This window comes from Triplophysa dalaica, chromosome 9 (assembly GCF_015846415.1).
Source record: "Triplophysa dalaica isolate WHDGS20190420 chromosome 9, ASM1584641v1, whole genome shotgun sequence".
NCBI lineage: Eukaryota > Metazoa > Chordata > Actinopteri > Cypriniformes > Nemacheilidae > Triplophysa > Triplophysa dalaica.
Window position 1 is genome coordinate 3,760,675 of NC_079550.1, and position 18,020 is coordinate 3,778,694.

Consider the following 18,020-nt stretch of genomic DNA (forward strand, 5'->3'; position numbering starts at 1 on the left):
TGACATCTTTGGCCACTTCAGCTTGAGTTTGTCTCAGATTGCAAGCATGTATGTAACCCTTGATCTTTGTGTGTGTGTGTGTGCGCGTGTGCGTCTGCGTGTTCTGTGTTCCAGTTCCACTTACTCATTATAATTTGTTCTCCAAAATATTCAACACACTATTCAGTTTTAGCATGAAGAGAACAAACCATTTCAGCCTATTAACAAAAACATTTATTTAACAACAGTGGTATGCACGCACAGAAACATACTGTATCTAGCTGAATTGTTAACTTTTTTTAATAATTCATTTCTTGTACCTTCAGTTACAACAATGGTGCACCTGCTGACACGCACACACCCGCTCACGGGAAGGGTTAAGCAGTGATGTCACGCAAGCCCGAAACTACCTCTCCTCTATTTTCACAAACAGATGAGATGAAAAGGAAAAATAAGAACCAGATAAGCAATAATGAAATCGAAAAAACATTAAACTGTGTGTTTGTGTACGATCAGAGAGCACTGTCAAACTGTGCAAAACAGTTAGCCACCCACAGCAGTCGAGTGGATTTCTGAATGAAAGAGTCTCCTGCGTGAGATTTCCCCTCCTACAAGCTTTTGACAATCTGCCAAAAATACGTTCACTTCAGAGATATTCTGCTAGGCAACCATCCAGAGCTGATGGGCAGACCCTGTCTTACCCAAACATGCCACGTCACTTCACATCAAACCATATGCATTGACTCGCATCTCACTGTCAGATTAAAACCGACATCCTGTCTGTCTCTACATGTTCCATCTCACACACACACACACATCTCTCTCTCACACACACACACACACATCTCTCTCTCTCCCCCTCTGCGACACTAGCAGGTGACTCATCGTTCGCCAGACTCTTTACAAGAGGAGTGAAATCAACATGACCAGATCCCACACCCATCCAGCTCTCCCTGACACACGCTGCTGTCCCATGTGTGTGTGTTTAAATGAGACTTTAAATGAGAGAAAGAGACAAAACAAACAAAATGCAATGAAAGAGAGAGTTTTATGTTAATATATTTGTCAAAACATCAGATTAATACAAAGACGCATCATAACAAAGACAGCCCATTGTTTGGTTCTAAACTAGTTATTATCTAATAAAACACGAACTCCTCTGTAGTGCACTCAAAGCGCGCAGCTTTAAACGAAGTATCATCGTTGTTCAGTAATTGACTCTTATTATAACATCACAATCACTGAACTCAAGAGTCCTCTCCAACAGAAGGTCATTATGAGTGGGTTTGCTTTTTTCTCCAGGGGCTGTTTGTCACTGATACATCTTTTCAGATCTGTTGTTAAGCAACAAAGACAGTTGCACTTGTGTTGGCGTACAAAATTGGTAAGCAGTGTTTTTACCATAGAAGATATTATTATAATTATTTTTAAAACATACAAACACCACAGTTAAACCGCGTTTCAATTTACTGAGAGTTTGTTCTAACCCTTAACAATTATGAGAAACAACGAACCTTCCACATTGACATAAAATCATTAATGTCGAGTTTGTCCAGCAAAAAAACCTTGACTAGCCTGGAGCGCGCGCGCGTGTGTGCGTGTGTGTTTGAAACCGGTTTTGCGTATGTTGTCTCAGTGACGCACGGATATAACGGGAGGAGCTGTCCGTGGTGCTGACGCGAGAGATATTTCGCGCACGAGCTCACAGTGCAACACAGCGGCAAACACACCGACAGCGCGAGAGCGATGCGCAGCGCACTCACGTTTCTTCGTTAAAGCAGACCTAGAGCAAAGGTAAGTGGGGTTTTGCTTTTAAACACTCTCAACGCGTTCATTTGATGTAAAATAATGGTCAATCACTTTTCTTTTTTCTTCGGAAACACGTATGGATTCTTTTTTAAAGCAGCAACCTGCTGCATGTTCCCGCAAGATGCACACGTTCCTACATGAACGGCATACAGACGAAAGCAAGGGATTTCCAAACGCGTTTTTCAAAGTTTAATGGCTTTAAATAAGAAGGATTAGCAAAACAAGCGGGACATGACGCAGACGTCATTCTGACGCATCATTTAGGAAAATGAAACATGCATGATTTTATTATTGTGAAAAAAGTCAATTTGCATTTGTATTATAGTTTTACCACAAATAGAATATGAATAAACTATAGTTGCTGTGATAGCTAAAAACATTGTTAATTTTAATACAATTTGAAACATTTCAGTTTACGCTAATAATTCGACGGGAATGGTAAAAACGCCGAGGGAAACGTGTCTTAATTTAAGTCATACAAAACAAACGACACTTAAAAACTTAAAAACAAAATGAAAATGTTAAAAAGCACTGAAGGTTTAAAGACCGTTTGCTGTCCAAGAGCAATGCGGATCCGCGCGCGGTCTCCCGTAGCAACGAGCAATGACTCATTTAGTCTCGGCGGCAATTTAGAAACGAATGAGATTTTCGCTCTCTGAGTGCTCTACAATTAAACACCCATCAACGCAAGAAGTCAAAGATAAAGTCTTAAGGATGAAAATCGAACTTATTCTGTTATCTACACACATGTATTTATTTAATTTTGTCTCTAATTTGTTTATTTATTTGCTCTTAAAGCATAAAAGGCCTCATAAAATACAAGATCAGTCAACAACATGTCTCTGTTAGGAACAGACAAAAAAAATTAAACTCACAATTCACTTCAGCCCTGTAAAGATTTACTATGACTTCAGTCAGATTCACAAATTCTTTGGTAGTATTGTGGCTTTTTGGGTCAGATTTTGTTTGTATGAACTGTTGTTCGATGTAAACAAAATGTGTAAAGATTTCTATAAAACAATTTGAGCAAATCACAATCTCTCTCACCTTTCCTCTTTCATTTCTCAGGTAAATCATGTTATCCATATCCCCTGTTAAGGGGATGTCCATCTTACCCTGCCTACACCTTCTCCCCCTTTTCCTCACTCTTGTTTATGGAATTCAAGGAGCCACATTACGAGAACATCGCCTACGCGAACCTGGATCATATGAACTCGGGTTCCAGCTCCGTCCTCCTCCAAGTGCCGAGATGGTCAGAGCGCTACGCTACATCCAAAGTCTTAGCGAGGGAACCCTGCCCGAAGCCCCTGCGGGCGATGAACAGCCGGTGGACAAAGACATCAAACCACATGACATGGAGACTGTTCGTTCAATGCTCCGACTAGCAGCTCCTGCCCGAGGATCCACGGCGACGGAGAGAGATCTGGAAGAGAGGGAGGATGACAACGACAAAGCTCAACAGTGGTTGCAAGCGGTGCTAACTACACTACAAGAGACAGAAGAGCAAATGGTGCCCCAAAAGATGTCTTGGAAGGTCACCGGGCACACCTCATCACCGCCTCGCCCTCGCTATCCCATCCAGCCGAGACCAAAACAACAGCTGGAAGTGGAAACCTCTAGCGATGAGAATTACGAGAGAAGCTCATTGGGAAATCCGAGCAACCAGAGGCGACACCGACAATACCCGCTAATATTTGAGGAAGACCAAGAACAGCCACTGAAACGGACCAATGAGAACGCAGAGGAGCAGTACACACCCCAAAAACTGGCCACGCTTCAGTCGGTGTTTGAGGAACTGAGTGGAATTTCCACTGCGAAAACCAACAGCAAGCGTGAAAGTGTAGTCGCCAGCAGGGAGGATGATGATGATGATGACTTGTACAGGCAGAGGAAGATGGCTCTGGAGGACATCTTGGGAACAGACGAATGGGAACCTTCAGAGGAGCAAAAAGAGATGGAAGTAGAACAAAGAGAGAGACATAAATTTGATGATGATCAAGTCAAAAGATCTAACCAACCTGATTTTTTCACAACAGAAAAAGAGGAATCCGAAAACATCGCAAAACTTGTGAACTTGCTGAAACTTCTAGAAAGCAAAGAGCAAAAACATGAAGATGTGAACGACGTGGAACAAGAGGAGCAAGAAACGTATAGAGAGGTAGAGAAGAAAGATGCAAATCAAGAGGACGAAGAGGAGCAGGAAGAGGAGAGAGATGAAGAAGAGAGAGAAATCAAGTCTGTGCGTAAAACATTCCCCCAGACTATATCGCAGCTTATAACAATCTCACAAAAGCTCCAGATTCCACCAGCGGATGTGCTCGACCTCCTTCAGAACAACGCAAGGAACTTTAGAATCCCGGCACAGTCGCAAACCCCCACACGCACCTACACACCACACAAGACCTACGCCACTGCACCGCACCAACGTCCACTGCAGACATTACAGAGGAACAGAGTCGCACAAGACATCATGAGCATTCTCGAGCTGGTGAGCGCGGCACAGCAAAACAACAAACCTCCCCAAAGACCCTCTCAAACAAAACCATTACGTTACTACGAGAAGGAACGAGACCTCCCGAAATATGGGTCTCCTGAAACCAGCAGGGACGACTATGATGACACCACAGGCGAGGAAGACGAACTTGCCAGTTTCCTAGCATCAGAGATGCTCATGCCGAGGCGTGCACATCTGATGCCCTCCCTCGAGCAACGATCCGTCTACGGTACGCTCGAACATGCAGTCCAGGATTACTTGGATAAAAACGCAGCAGAAAAGAGATCGGTGGAGCGCAAGAGCACCGCCACGAGTTTAGACAACGAAACAATGATGAGGATCCTGAGATACCTGGAGCCCGAGAGCAAAGAAGAAACGGAGTCTGAGAGCAAAACCATCCCCGAGATGTAGACATGTAAAGACTGATTAAATTTATTGTTTGAAATTCGAATTGTCACATAATAAAGTATTTTGAAATATATATATATATATATATATATAAATATATATATATATAAATATATATATATATATATAAATATACAGTATATACATTCCTCGATTGTGTTTAGTCAACATAGTGTTTAGATTTTTTCTTATTTTGTGTTCTGTAGAATAAAACAGTATTTTAGTAAAAGCAAATAATTTTTTTGTTCAAGTCGTTTTTTCAGTAGCCAACGATGTAAGTCACTGGTGAACATATGAACACACACACACACACACATTTCCTCCAGATATAAGATGTGTTTTTGTGCGTGTGATGAGTTCAGAGGTCAATAAAGCACTTGAGTGTACACTGCCCTCCTCTGTTTGTGTAGTTTCTCAATGACATGCATCGCCCAGTTCCATTCATACGGTCCCATAATAAAAACTTTAAATAAATGCAACTCAGGATCTGCAATAATTTAATTGAAAATCGTGGCTGGGGCTGCTTGAAAAAAACAGACCTGACATCACAGAAAAGTATTTTGAGTGGATCTCTAACCACTTATTTTATGAAGAATGAGTAAGGAATGACTAAGGCATTTAAATAAAGCAGTTTTAGTCTTTTCACCATAGTAATTTAATCAAATGAAATGTGTACATGGATCACCATTCCTGCCAAAGAAACAGGTCGAAACTATAACTCATCCCCCAAATAAGAGGAAATAATATGTGGTTAAAACCAACATACAAACTGCTTACCCAAACCTAAATCTAAACATAAAATCCTAAATCCTGCAATCTGACAGAAATGTTGTGAGGGAACAACAATGTTGACAATGTCTCACTTTGTTGAAAAATGGGGTATATGCACAACAGAGCGATGACGTATTTCCTCTTAAATCTCAGCCAGCTCTCAAATCCGGCGTCCGTAATGTCCATTAACATAGGGAACAATGACGTCTTTCACTCAGTCGCTTCAAGATGTACAAGGGCAATTCCATGCAAATGAGCTTTATACCAAAGGTTTTTACTAAACTACCAGTACAGATGTCAAAAAGTCTGTTAAAAAGTTTTTGAAGGATACATTTTTTTCTGTGCATGATTTTCCATCATCCATTAAGTGCCACTTTCTATATCTTCACATCCATAAAGGTACATATCCTCATAAAGTAACTATTTTATGTTCTATGAAGAGACATCCCTCCTTCATTTGTAAGAATTTTTGCTTCTGGTTTGTGCATCTTAATTAACAGAATTCCTATAAAGTATGTCGTCTCTCAAAAACCATATCCTTTTTTTGTCACATTGATATTGCATGTTTATTTCCCGTTTCTAAACCAGAAAACTCTTGCATGGACTGATATTATTCTGATGTTCAGACTCTAAACAAAATTTAAACAGATGGTTCAATATATTGGTAACAAATACATTCTCTGAGCGTTTTTATGTCACATCCAAAAAGCAAAATGTCACACCCATAATGCTGGAATTTCCCACATAGCATTATGATTAACGACCCTAGTCAAATTATCCAAACATTATGTCATACATCAACAACCCAAAAGGAGAAGCACTTCAAGGGATCCTTCACCCGAAAATGAAAATGTTCCATATCTGTATTAATTTCTTTGTTCTGATGAACAGAGAAATATATTTCGACAGGTTTTGCCACCCATTGACTACTATAGTAGGAAAAAATACAAAGGTAGAATTACCTCAGCGCTAGGCTGCGATTATAACAGAAGTACGTATCGCCCCGTGTGCATATAACCCATTACAATCACTCTATTTTAGCCAAAATACGCAAAAGTGGAATGTTTTGCGGTTTCAGTCCATGAAAAAAGGTTCACATTGATCATGAGTGTCCTTGTTCTGGACTGAAGGTGTGTTTTTCAGTATGTGGGTTTGTTCATATACTCCTCCATTGTCTGCCAAAAAAATAGACAAAACACAAGTTTCCAAATTGGCATAATAGAAAAATAAAGGCTGCACACACAAACACACAAATCTGACCTCCTGAAGAGAATCCGCCTCCTCTAGCGATTTGGCCACAGATGCTTTAGATGTTTCCTGCACCTCTCCACAGATGACAAACTCATCCAGAATAAAATACGCCTTCTCGAAGTTAAAGATGATGTCTAATTCACACACCTACAACAAAACACACACAGCATAAGAACACATGTGTGCACTAAAGGACCACAGTATAGAGAAAATACAACTCTCATCAGTCTTTATATTGACATCACTGTGTGCAAACACATCAAAATCACCAATGAGATGAATGACAATACTGTGAATTATCATAACAAACACACCCACTTCACAATCTTTATTTACAAAACCACCTCTTCAAAACATGTGTATAAGTCAAACACTGTCATGCTCAATCGTGCTGCCCGTTGTGTGTACTATAGGATTTTCTTTGCCATTTTTAAAGTAATTTGCTTTTAATTTTAAACAACACAGCGAGCCAAAAAAACACTCTGAAGATATCAGCAGCGCAATGGACACCAGCCACAGCAGTGTCACATCGTGACAATGAGTTTGGCACAGAAAAGCAAGTCTCACTTAGTTTTCAAATACATCATGAACAGTTCTTACATTGCCGAAGTTTTGATCCAACAGCTCGACGTATCTGTGCAGGAGCTCCAGCGTGATGAGCTCATTGTCCTCCTGCTCCAAACCACAACAGAAATACAGACTCGCATACCTGCACGGCACGACACATCACGAGAAAACAAGAGGAACAGGGTAGGGCAACTTTCTGTTTTATATATATTTCATTTATTTCATTTTTAAGAAACTGTCTCTTTGAAAGAAATTGATACAGGATCATTAAATAGATTTTATGTGTTGTCTGCTTTCTGCTTTCTTGTTATCTCTACCAAATAAATGGTTACAGACAAAATAAAAATCTGATAAAAGTCTGTTAAGGGCCAATTCTGAGAAGATATACATGTAATTGTGTCAATTTCAGCTAAACTTAACCTTGAAACTGGGAATTGGGTTCTTTCTGGTTTTAATGTCACATTAGATGTTAGTCGTACTTTGTCTCTTTGAAAGAAATTGATACAGGATCATTAAATAGATTTTATGTGTTGTCTGCTTTCTGCTTTTTTGTTATCTCTACCAAATAAATGGTTACAGACAAAATAAAAATCTGATAAAAGTCTGTTAAGGGCCAATGCTGAGAAGATATACATGTAATTGTGTCAATTTCAGCTAAACTTAACCGTGAAACTGGGAATTGGGTTTTAATGTCACATTAGATGTTAGTCGTACTTTGTTTTGTGTTAATGGAACTTTTATGGCCAGTGAACTAGACTTTATGTGATTTGGAACATTATTCAGTGTGCTATGGATTGTGAAAGTGTGTGTGTGCCATAAAGAAAGGGCTGGACTGCTGATTATTAACTTCAAAGGTGAAAGATTGTGTTAAACTATTCTACTGGAGAGAATAACAGAGTTGGAGAATTAAAGAGAAGAGAAAGAGATGGAGAGAGGCAGGGGTGACGTCTGACCTCCGATACACAATCTTTAGATCTCTCCACTGTAGGAAGTTGCAGGCCTTGGGAGGTCGTGACAGCACTAGATGTGTGATGTCTCTAATGATTTTCTTCTTGTCTCGATCGCTGAGAGCCGTAAACCATTTCTGCAGTCGCAGTTTTCCCTGACGACTGAATAGCAACAGGAATCGCATCTGCACAAGAGACACACAGACGTCCGTAGAGAGAATCATCATAACATGCTAATGAAATTAGTGTATTTTAAAATGTTTATCTCAATATCAGTTTTTATATAAAATATCAAACAAATGTTCGAAAGCTTTTCTTAGGAAGTAACTTAACTTTTCTGAAACATTTGTGCGATAATAAATAAGCAGCTGGTGTCAAGATGATTTAGACACTAAATACCAATGGCTCAAGTTTGTTTTTGTGTGCATATTTTGGTGGATATTTAACACATTTCAGGACCTCACAGGTATTACCAAAGCATGTATAAGTACTTGAGCCTACAACGTGGTCAAAATGTCAAAGAAACAGTACTAATTAGTCTGTTAAACTATAACTAGAGATACTATTTAAGGGTATCTGCATGCGGACTTCAAAACACACACACCCACAAAACAAGCGCGCACGCACGCACGCGGACGCACGCACGCACGCAATGACATAACACACACGGTTACCAACCTGTCTACATAAGAGCCGATTGCAAACTTCTGTTGTTTTTAAATGAATGATAATATATTAACCATAGCTCAATATAGATCTTAATAACACAATATATAACATGGCTTTAAATATTCTGGCAAGGTCATGGGTTCGATTGCCAGGGTTCTGATAAAACGTATACAAACAAGTGCAGTTGCTTTAAATAAAAGAAAGAAATGCATTAAATGTAAATAAAAATCACAGAATAACCCAATATTTTTAAGAACGCAGTGGGTGGTGACCAAAGTGAAGGTGAAGCAGCACATGCAATGTCACTAGTGTGTTATTAACCAAGCATAGAGATAAAAGTCACATATGCATCATTGTATATTTGATAGGAAATACAAAGGCTCTTGGCTCAAATCGCTATCCCACAGCTTTAAAATAGGAAAAACACACAAAGCTAGTTCTGGCCTGAAAAGTCTTTCTTTGAGATCGTTTCAGGCAAATTTAGTACGAGTTACGTTACAAAAACATTCGCACGCGTACTTGCAAATCTCACCATCCTGACAATCCAAACTTCCGCAGATCTTCTAAAAATTCACGCGTGGATTTCTGCACGGATTCATGTCCAGATGATCAGAGGCCGGCGTGGGTTACTCTCAGCTCGACGCAGGTGCTGTTTTCTCCGTGCGTCCTCACAGGTACGCGACCTCAACAGGTGCGCGCAGAGGGCGTGGCGGAGACCTGTGCGCGCCTTTGATTGGTGGACATCTGATGGGTTTACCTGATCGGGTGTAATGTGATCATATTTTCCACTACAACAAGTTTCCCTAATTTTCACACATTTTTTATATATGTAGCTTCCCTTGACAGGGCTATGTTTAAAATTTGCATCGTATGAGATTATTCAATACCGATATAATGAATTCATAATATTAACATTAATACAGAATAACTGTACCATGCATTTAGATTAATGACAGAAAACATGATATTTAAGGTCCAAAGACTTGACGATTTCATAGACATTATCATTGATTACAATGTGCAAATATAATTTTCTTATTTTATTACATGGGTGTTGTTCCTCTCATCACATGTAGATGGCGGTCTGTGTGGTCCACTCGGTGAGTGGTATGGGGCTCCTCGTGCACTCATGTGACCCCGGTGATGGTTAAAAGCAAGGGCCAGCATCCACGAGCTCAGCGGGCGGACCTGTGCGTCGATTCGGTGTGTGAGGATGTCTCTGTACCGAAACTCTGCGTGGTTTCTCAAAGGACTCACAGAATTCACCAAGTAAGAGATGCACTGCTTTAAAAATATCTTAACACTTCTGAATAACACAGCACATGATTTTTGTGCTAACCTTAACAAACATTAAACATATGCTTTACATATTATTAGCTAATTTGCTTTTAAATAGTTGATAGAGGATAGTTTAAAGAATACACAAAAAGGATTTAGTGTGTTAACTTCATTATTATATAATTCAAGAAGATTTAATTCTTGTTTTGTCCATTCCTCTATTTCTAAGAGAGAACAGGTAAGGGCATGAGAAACAGTAAATTACAAAGGAACTAAATATAAAAAAGGACAAATCAGGAGTAATAATATTTACACAATTATTAAAATATACAATACCACAATAGACAACACACAAAAACCAAGACAATGTATGAATTATAAATGTTATGCAACGAGAAAAGCTGCAGGTCAGATAAAGTGATAAAATAACAAAAGTGATCTTGCAATGCATTATTTAACATATATTTAGGATAAGCACTTTCTGCACATTGCAATAATTATTGTTTTGACATTCAATTTCATTGTAAATCAACCTCCAGTGTGTGGCTGTACAATGTTCTAAATGTTGTATTTAAATGATTTGAATGAATTTAAATAAAAAGAGCCTGACTGCATAACACATCTTTATATTTAAAACAGTATTTTGTTCACCGTGTTCAGTATGTTTTGATGAAATGCTTGATTCTGATTGGCCAGTCGAGACATTTGCAGGCTCGTTATTCCCAGATAACAACCTCTCAAAAATAATTTTGACAGTTCATTAAAAATGTTATATAGTTATATATTTTACTATCATATATGACATTATATTTACAAATGATTAAACCAAATTGCCAGTTCGTGACATTTGAACATTGTTTCTTACCTTACAACCGAAACAACTTTTCATTGTGGAAGGTCTGCATTCGGTAAAAATGAGCAAAAATTATTTCAAATTCACATTTCATGTCCAGTTTTTTCTCATGTGAATATTAGCGGGATAATGTACAAGTAGCCAGATTCTATCGCAAATAAGCCTCTTCACATTGTCAGGGCTTATTTCTGCGATAACAATGGCTGCCCGTACATTATCCCTTACAGAACACGTCATTTTTAACACATCTGAGATATCTTGACAACACACTAAAACTTGTGTTATTTGCTTTGCAAAGTATCCGACTTAATACAACTTAATATAGTATGTTGTTTTACATTACTAACATTGTCCACCTTTGCATCAGTTATTCCTCTAATCCAGTGACCCACTAACGCCCATAATGCCTCACACATCACTCTTAACAGTACATGCATTTACCCAGAAAAGCTTGTTTTCACCCCAGCATCTCTTTGTGTCTCTTTATCTCTCCACCCCGGTGGCCACTGGCCTGGCACGCACGGACAATGCCGGTCTTTGAGCTTTGGTCAAGAGCACAAGGGCCGCTGATACCAGGAGCGCCTGAATCAGAGACACCACTGATGGCTCATGCTCATTAGCTAAGCGATGACGCAAGGCCATACTTCACAAAAGAGATTCTCAACCACTTTTACTTCAGGAACCAGATCTTACACTTGACATTTGTGTTCATACAATGGAAGTCAATGGAGTTTAATATCGTTTGATTATCAACATCCTTTAAAACATATTCTTTTGTGTTCTACAGAAGAAACAAACTCATACAGGTTTAGAAAGACATGAGTATGAGTAAATAATGAAAGAATATTTAATTTCTCTTAAGACACTTGTCTGAAACGTAGGGCTGCATTTTGATTCTCCACCTTGAGTGCGACATTAAAACGTTTCAGATTCGAGCACACTAATATGTGAGCTAGTTAGTCCGCTGCAGTAATTAGGCCATGTTTTTGTGCGCTAAATAGATGTCACCAGGTTCACAGCTGTCACACTTTAAACTCCAGATAATTGCAAAGGCCCGTCACACATCACAACTAATCAACCAATGTGTTCTAGGGGGGCGTTTGTGTCGGAGTCTAAAAACTTTGTGGAGAAAGACCTGGAGACATCGGTGGCTGGCCGGTCCTTCATGATCACTGGTGCAAACAGCGGCATCGGTAAAGCGGCTGCCATGGCCATCGCCAAGAAAGGTGCGTTTGTGATGAGAGCAAACATTGGAGTAACATTAAATCATGTTTTCTTGAGTGATTATTTATTTTGCAGGCAAAAAAATCCATATTGCTTTCTGTATTAGACTTTGAATATGACTTCTTGATCTTGCTTTACATCCAGGTGGTACAATCCACATGGTCTGCAGAAACAAAGACAAAGCAGAAGAAGCCAGAGCTGAGATTGTCAAAGATTCTGGAAACAAAGTATGTGTGTGTATTTGTAAAGGATTTTTGGCTTATGATAAACATTCAATGTACATGATGGGCTGATAAACCGAAGGTTGTAGAACCAAACAGCTACAACCTTTGCACAACCATTTACTTGTGCTCAATTGGTACAAAACCTTATTGAAATGCCTCACGTTTTTATCTTCATGCAAAATATATGTTCACATGCTGGATGTTCTGGTAAAGTATGCCACAATTCTATTTCAGGAAATCTATGTGCATATTTTGGATCTGTCCGAAACCAAGAAGGTTTGGGAGTTTGCTGAGTCTTTTAAGAAAAAGTACAAAACCCTCAATGTTCTGGTGAGCACTTACTCTACACTCCTCTGTTAAACGTTTATATAGATTTAGTCTTTACTACAAGACCAGCCAAAAGAAGTGATGATCAGTTTATTGGTTGATATATTGATTGATGGACTGACAATTTGTTTAATTCATTTGTTTTGAATGAGACAGATCAATAATGCTGGCTGTATGATGACCAGGAGGGAAGATAATGGTGAAGGTTTGGAGAAAAGCTTTGCAAGTAATTCCATGGGTGAGAAAACACACACAAACAGCTCAGGATCATGTCATAGTGTGTAAGAGTTTAATCATCACACCTGATTTCATATGTCTGTGTGGTGTCGTACAGCTGTGTACATCCTCATCAAGAGTCTCATTCCACTGCTGGAGAAGAGTCCTGACCCTCGAGTGGTGAGTAAACCATAAACGCGCACACACACAGAGAGGATGAGAAATCAGCAGCATCCCTATCTCTCTCTCCCAGATAACAGTGTCATCCGGTGGGATGCTGGTGCAGAAACTACGGACAGGGAACCTGCAGTCTCAGAGGGGACGATATGACGGCACTATGGTGTATGCACAGAACAAGGTACACCTATACATCTTTATCATCATCATGTGTTTTTTAAACCCCCCAAAGCCTCACACACAATACTGGAATTAAATAAAACATGCTTCCGACTAATGAGCCAATTTATGAGCCTTTATGACAGGGGTTCTGACTCCAAGGCCCTCCATTCAACAATATTCAAAGGCACCATTCCCACTCACAATAAAATAATAATTGAACAGCTTGTCATTAACTGGAAAAACGTTTATTCATTACATAAATGGCAAAATAATAAGAAATATATTGTTTTTATGTTTTTTAAATGCATTTCTATTGGTCTCGTTTTAGTTATGACAGATCTTGAGGCCCTGAGCATCCACACCAACATCCAACACCCATAATCCTCAATCCAACCCTCCCCCCATCGATAATCACTGTGCTTCTTATTAAATTTCTTTTAGTATAGCACTAAACTGTAGTAAACTTTAAAGTAAAATTTCTGTGTGGTTCAGTAATGTTAGTAGTTTCTTCAGAGTGAGTTATTTTAGCAGTGATTTAAGTGTGTGGCTGTTATTTCAGTGATATCACGCCTAGCACTTTATGTTTTCAGAGGCAGCAGGTTGTGATGACGGAACAGTTTGCTAAAGCTCATCCCAACATACATTTCTCTGTGATGCACCCCGGCTGGGTCGACACACCAAGTAATCACATGCACACACACCTTCGTTTTTTGATCTTTTATTTTAAAATAGCCGCTTTCATCATTGGGACCAAAACATGTCCCCACAAGGTCAAAAATGACTGATATTACAACCCAGTCCCAAGACATCTCGTTGAATAGGCACAACATTTGGAATCTATTGATTCGTGTTTATTGACACGAATTTCCAATTTTTTTCGTCTCACTCAGCACGACTTTGAATACACCGACCGCGTGTGTATGTACACTGCAAAACATTGCTATAGTTTTGCAGCAAGTTTGCCAGTAGCTTACTGTAGATTGATTTACTTTCCTATTAGTACTTTTTCAATTTGGGTTAAACTTCCATTAATCAACATCTAAAAACTTTGACTTTGAGATTCAATATGAGCAAGAAAAGACTGGTCTCAGTACTGTCATTAGCACAGCAACACAGCAAAATTACTTTTTCATCTTGTTTTCTAGTAAAAAAATATTTAAAACGTTTTAAATTACGATAAATTAACATATCAAGAAAAGTGACTTAAGATATTCGATCTTGTTTTATGAAAGAAATTATAAAAAATATGTAAGTTTATGTTTAAAAAAAAAACTGTAAATTAAATCTACAGCAAAGTTTTAAAGTGTACATTTATATATTTATAACGTGATATCAAAAGAAGTCATATCTTCACCCTAAACCCTAAAAGCAAAAACGCGAAAACAAAACAAAGATAAACGGCAACTCTAACCCCCCCACTAAACCCAACGACACAGGGGTAAAGTCAAATCATTACAAAACATACTAATGAGATCATAGGAAATAGGATTGTGTTGATACACTATTTATACAAGTAAAAGATACACTGTATTTAAATACATTAGATTAAAAGTCGTGCTGGGTGACACGAAAAAAGGAGACATTGGTGTCCACGGACATGAATTAATAGATTACAGTTCGTGACAATGTCACAAATTCATGTCAGACTGTATTGGATATTACTACCTGTGTGGAGGTTTTGACCACAAAACGTAGGGTTTACCAGGACCACGCAATCATTTTTCTTAAAACTTTATCTAACATTTAGCAAATTTTAATACAGCTGACTGAGGTGGACGTTAAATACAGACTAAAAACTAGTCAAAGAAACAAGTGATTTATTTGTATGGTCTTTTCAGTAAACTTACAAAGGCAGTTATCTCTCTCTGTAGCTATTGCAAATGCAATGCCTGACTTCCACAGCTCCATGAAGGAGCGTTTACGGACACCAGAACAAGGGGCAGATACGGTCGTGTGGCTCGCTGTGTCTGAGGCTGCTGTCAAGAGCCCCAGCGGGCAGTTTTATCAGGGTGAGCAAACAAGCACCCCCCCACACACACACACTGGCTGTGACCCAAGACATGGTGAGCGGCATCATGTGTGACTGATTTGAAACACTCCTCGGAGGCAGCAACTTTTTAGGGAGCACAAATAAAGGTTTTTATATCGACACACAAATGAGTAAAATATACATTTTTATTTAGGCTTATAAATACCTTGTTTTTAATAAAAGGTTATGAAGCTGCAGTCTTGAATGTATATTAGGTGGCTTATGACTCCTTCGTAGATAGCGCAATGCATTTTGGAACGGAGCTTTCCCAGCATTTCTTCCAGTGGCATTTGTGTTTCAAAATACAGTGAATGAGTCTTTCAGGAGACAAGTATCTGATGAAAGATGCTGATGAGAGAGGAGGAAAAGCAGAGAGATGACAAAGATAATGACAGCAGTTAGATGAAGAATGGACAGAGAGAGCAGAACAATGAGAGAAACTCTGAGATGAGGAGAAGAAGATGAAAGGAGAAAAGACAGAGATTAAGAAAGAGAGCAGTGTTGGCGTCTCTCCAGGGCAGCTGCCGTGGGCGGAGCTTCAGTACCAGACACGGCCGGAGTGAACACCACCCTGTGGCACAGCAAACCAAACAGAGTGGTTCACTTTGTCAATTTATCAAGATGTTTACAGAAAACTTCAGTAAAGAGTTAATATCAATAAACTAAACTCATAAGCTTTGAGATGACACTTGTAAAGTTGACATTTTGTGACGGAATTATTGAATGATTCAAAAAATCTGAGTATTTAGGACTTGGAGCACAATAGAAAGCTTTAAAAAGAGCTAGATGATATCAAATAAAAGGTTCAAACATCTAAAGATCAAGATACTCGCAAAAAAATAAAGGTGCTTCGTGAATGTGCTTTCAAAATGACTTCAATTCTGAAAGAATTGGCTGAATGGTTCCACAAAGAACCACGAACAAACATCTAAAGATCTTTATAGTGGAGAAGAAGGTTCTTTAGACTATAAAAATAAATAAATGTTTTCATATAAAGCTTTGACTGAATGGTTCTTCTATACATCTATGTGATGAACCTTTTGTAGCACCAAAGTGTGCATTTCTTTGTGTATACAAATTATGCAATGCTCTAGAATAATTTCTTGGGTATGAATTGTGCAACATAATTAATCAACTTGGAAGCTTAAATTAGGTCTTAAAAAATGTTTAATCTTATATTTTCACTTGAAAGTGAATGCTAATTTTACTGGTGAAATCTTACTGTTATCAAATGTACAACCAATATGATTAAAACCTCCGGATGACATGACATGATTTATACCGTATTAATCCCTGTGTCTTTGTTTTTTGTGCATTAGATCGACGGATGGTGTTGGCTCACCTTCCTTTGGCCTGGACACACAGTTCACAGCTGGAAGATCAGAAGTTTATGAGCGTGATGGATGAACTGGCCAAGAGCTTCCAGCCTCACTAAATCTGTCCAGCACACAAAACTACAGATGTAGAACACTAACACACAAAGTCCTGTATTGTTTAACTGTCTAATGTGTAAAAGACGTGTGGATGTGCTTACAATAAAAACCTCACATCAACAGTTACATGAAATGACCTGCAGAACTCTGAAAGGTGTGAGAGACTTTCAGGTTGCTCAATAAATTCTTAATCATGCTCAAGCCTGTTATTAAACCGACTAGGTTGATATTTATTCACATTCTCCCCTATGATTGGTTCCTGCAGACACAGGATTGGTTCTTTTCCAACAGCTTACTAGTCACAGCACTACGTGATCAATCTCAGCCAATCGCAGTGCGCTTCTGCTCACACTGTGCCGGTGACTTCAACGAATCAGGTCATTCGGGTGGGAACCCGTTCTGACCGGAGTCACCCCAGCTGTCAATCAATCACTCACAGCCAATCACCTGGTGGTGTCTAGGAAGCTGACGGGAAGGGACGGTGTCACCTGATGTTCCACAGAATGAGGAAGTGATTGTGTTAAAAAAAGAAAAAAATCATTATCTGTCCTGATAATAACATTTAATGACATGTCTGAATAAACAGACTGGATAATTATTAATTATAACATGACTGTACTTTGACACATTTCTTGTCGAGCCTTAATAAACATGTTCAAGGTGTGTTTAATGCGTGTTGGTGTATTGGCAAAAAGGAAAGGGCAAAGGTTATACATTTTTGGTCCATTTTTCATTTATATAATATTTAGTGTATAGTAAATTGTAGTATACATATTTCAGTAATTAGTATATTTTGTTAATGTACACTATAGTATTCTCTAGCATTTACTATAGAAAACTGATGCAGCCTACTTACTACTGTGGTATATGTATTTGCAGTTAATACAGTTCTACGGAAAAAACTAAAGTATACTTCAGTGTTTTTTTGTGAATTGGCAACCGATATTCCCACCAGAAGATATAAAACAACATTAATTTACAATATAAATGGAAATTTCAGTGAAGAATCTCTCGCATAAGGTACAGCGTAGAACTTTAATGTTATATTTCGTTCAATCTCTGGGCTGAAACTACCAGCCGGCATAACAATTACTTTTTCGGCATAACAATTACAGTTTTCATTTTAGTAACATATCCTCATATGAAAAATACAGATGTGTGAGCTTTCCAGCATAAGAACACAAGTACGAATACAAGTATAT

The 18,020-nt window shown here is 38.6% G+C and overlaps 3 protein-coding genes across 6 annotated transcripts; 2 read left to right on the forward strand and 1 right to left on the reverse strand.

Moving 5' to 3' along the window:
* Positions 1–1,625: 1,625 nt before the first annotated feature.
* On the forward strand, positions 1,626–5,075 carry scg2a (secretogranin II a). Its single transcript, XM_056757093.1, has 2 exons — positions 1,626–1,773; positions 2,857–5,075. Exon 2 carries the CDS (start codon positions 2,864–2,866, stop codon positions 4,691–4,693), a length of 1,830 nt encoding a protein of 609 aa, XP_056613071.1. The 5' UTR covers positions 1,626–1,773; positions 2,857–2,863; the 3' UTR covers positions 4,694–5,075.
* Positions 5,076–5,307: 232 nt separating this feature from the next.
* On the reverse strand, positions 5,308–9,984 carry ap1s3a (adaptor related protein complex 1 subunit sigma 3a). Of its 3 annotated transcripts, none has more exons than XM_056757075.1 (6): positions 9,943–9,984; positions 9,428–9,652; positions 8,233–8,411; positions 7,313–7,421; positions 6,722–6,859; positions 5,308–6,636 (listed from the first exon to the last, which is right to left on the reverse strand). In XM_056757075.1, exons 2-6 carry the CDS (start codon positions 9,428–9,430, stop codon positions 6,601–6,603), a joined length of 465 nt encoding a protein of 154 aa, XP_056613053.1. In that variant the 5' UTR covers positions 9,431–9,652; positions 9,943–9,984; the 3' UTR covers positions 5,308–6,600. The 3 variants fall into 3 exon arrangements, with proteins under 3 accessions (XP_056613053.1, XP_056613054.1, XP_056613052.1); XM_056757076.1 differs by having other exon boundaries at positions 9,415–9,652; positions 9,943–9,983; XM_056757074.1 differs by lacking the exons at positions 9,428–9,652; positions 9,943–9,984 and having other exon boundaries at positions 8,233–8,450.
* Positions 9,985–10,047: 63 nt separating this feature from the next.
* Positions 10,048–17,481, forward strand: dhrs12la (dehydrogenase/reductase 12-like a). Of its 2 annotated transcripts, XR_008907481.1 has the most exons (11): positions 10,048–10,164; positions 12,119–12,252; positions 12,395–12,477; positions 12,709–12,804; positions 12,958–13,039; positions 13,136–13,197; positions 13,271–13,375; positions 13,947–14,037; positions 15,228–15,365; positions 16,705–16,972; positions 17,084–17,481. XR_008907481.1 is itself a non-coding variant. In XM_056756619.1 (10 exons), the coding sequence occupies exons 1-10, from the start codon at positions 10,109–10,111 to the stop codon at positions 16,818–16,820; spliced, it is 963 nt and encodes a 320-aa protein (XP_056612597.1). In that variant the 5' UTR covers positions 10,048–10,108; the 3' UTR covers positions 16,821–17,481. The 2 variants fall into 2 exon arrangements, 1 of the variants encoding a protein (XP_056612597.1); XM_056756619.1 differs by having other exon boundaries at positions 16,705–17,481.
* The last annotated feature ends 539 nt before the right edge of the window (positions 17,482–18,020 follow it).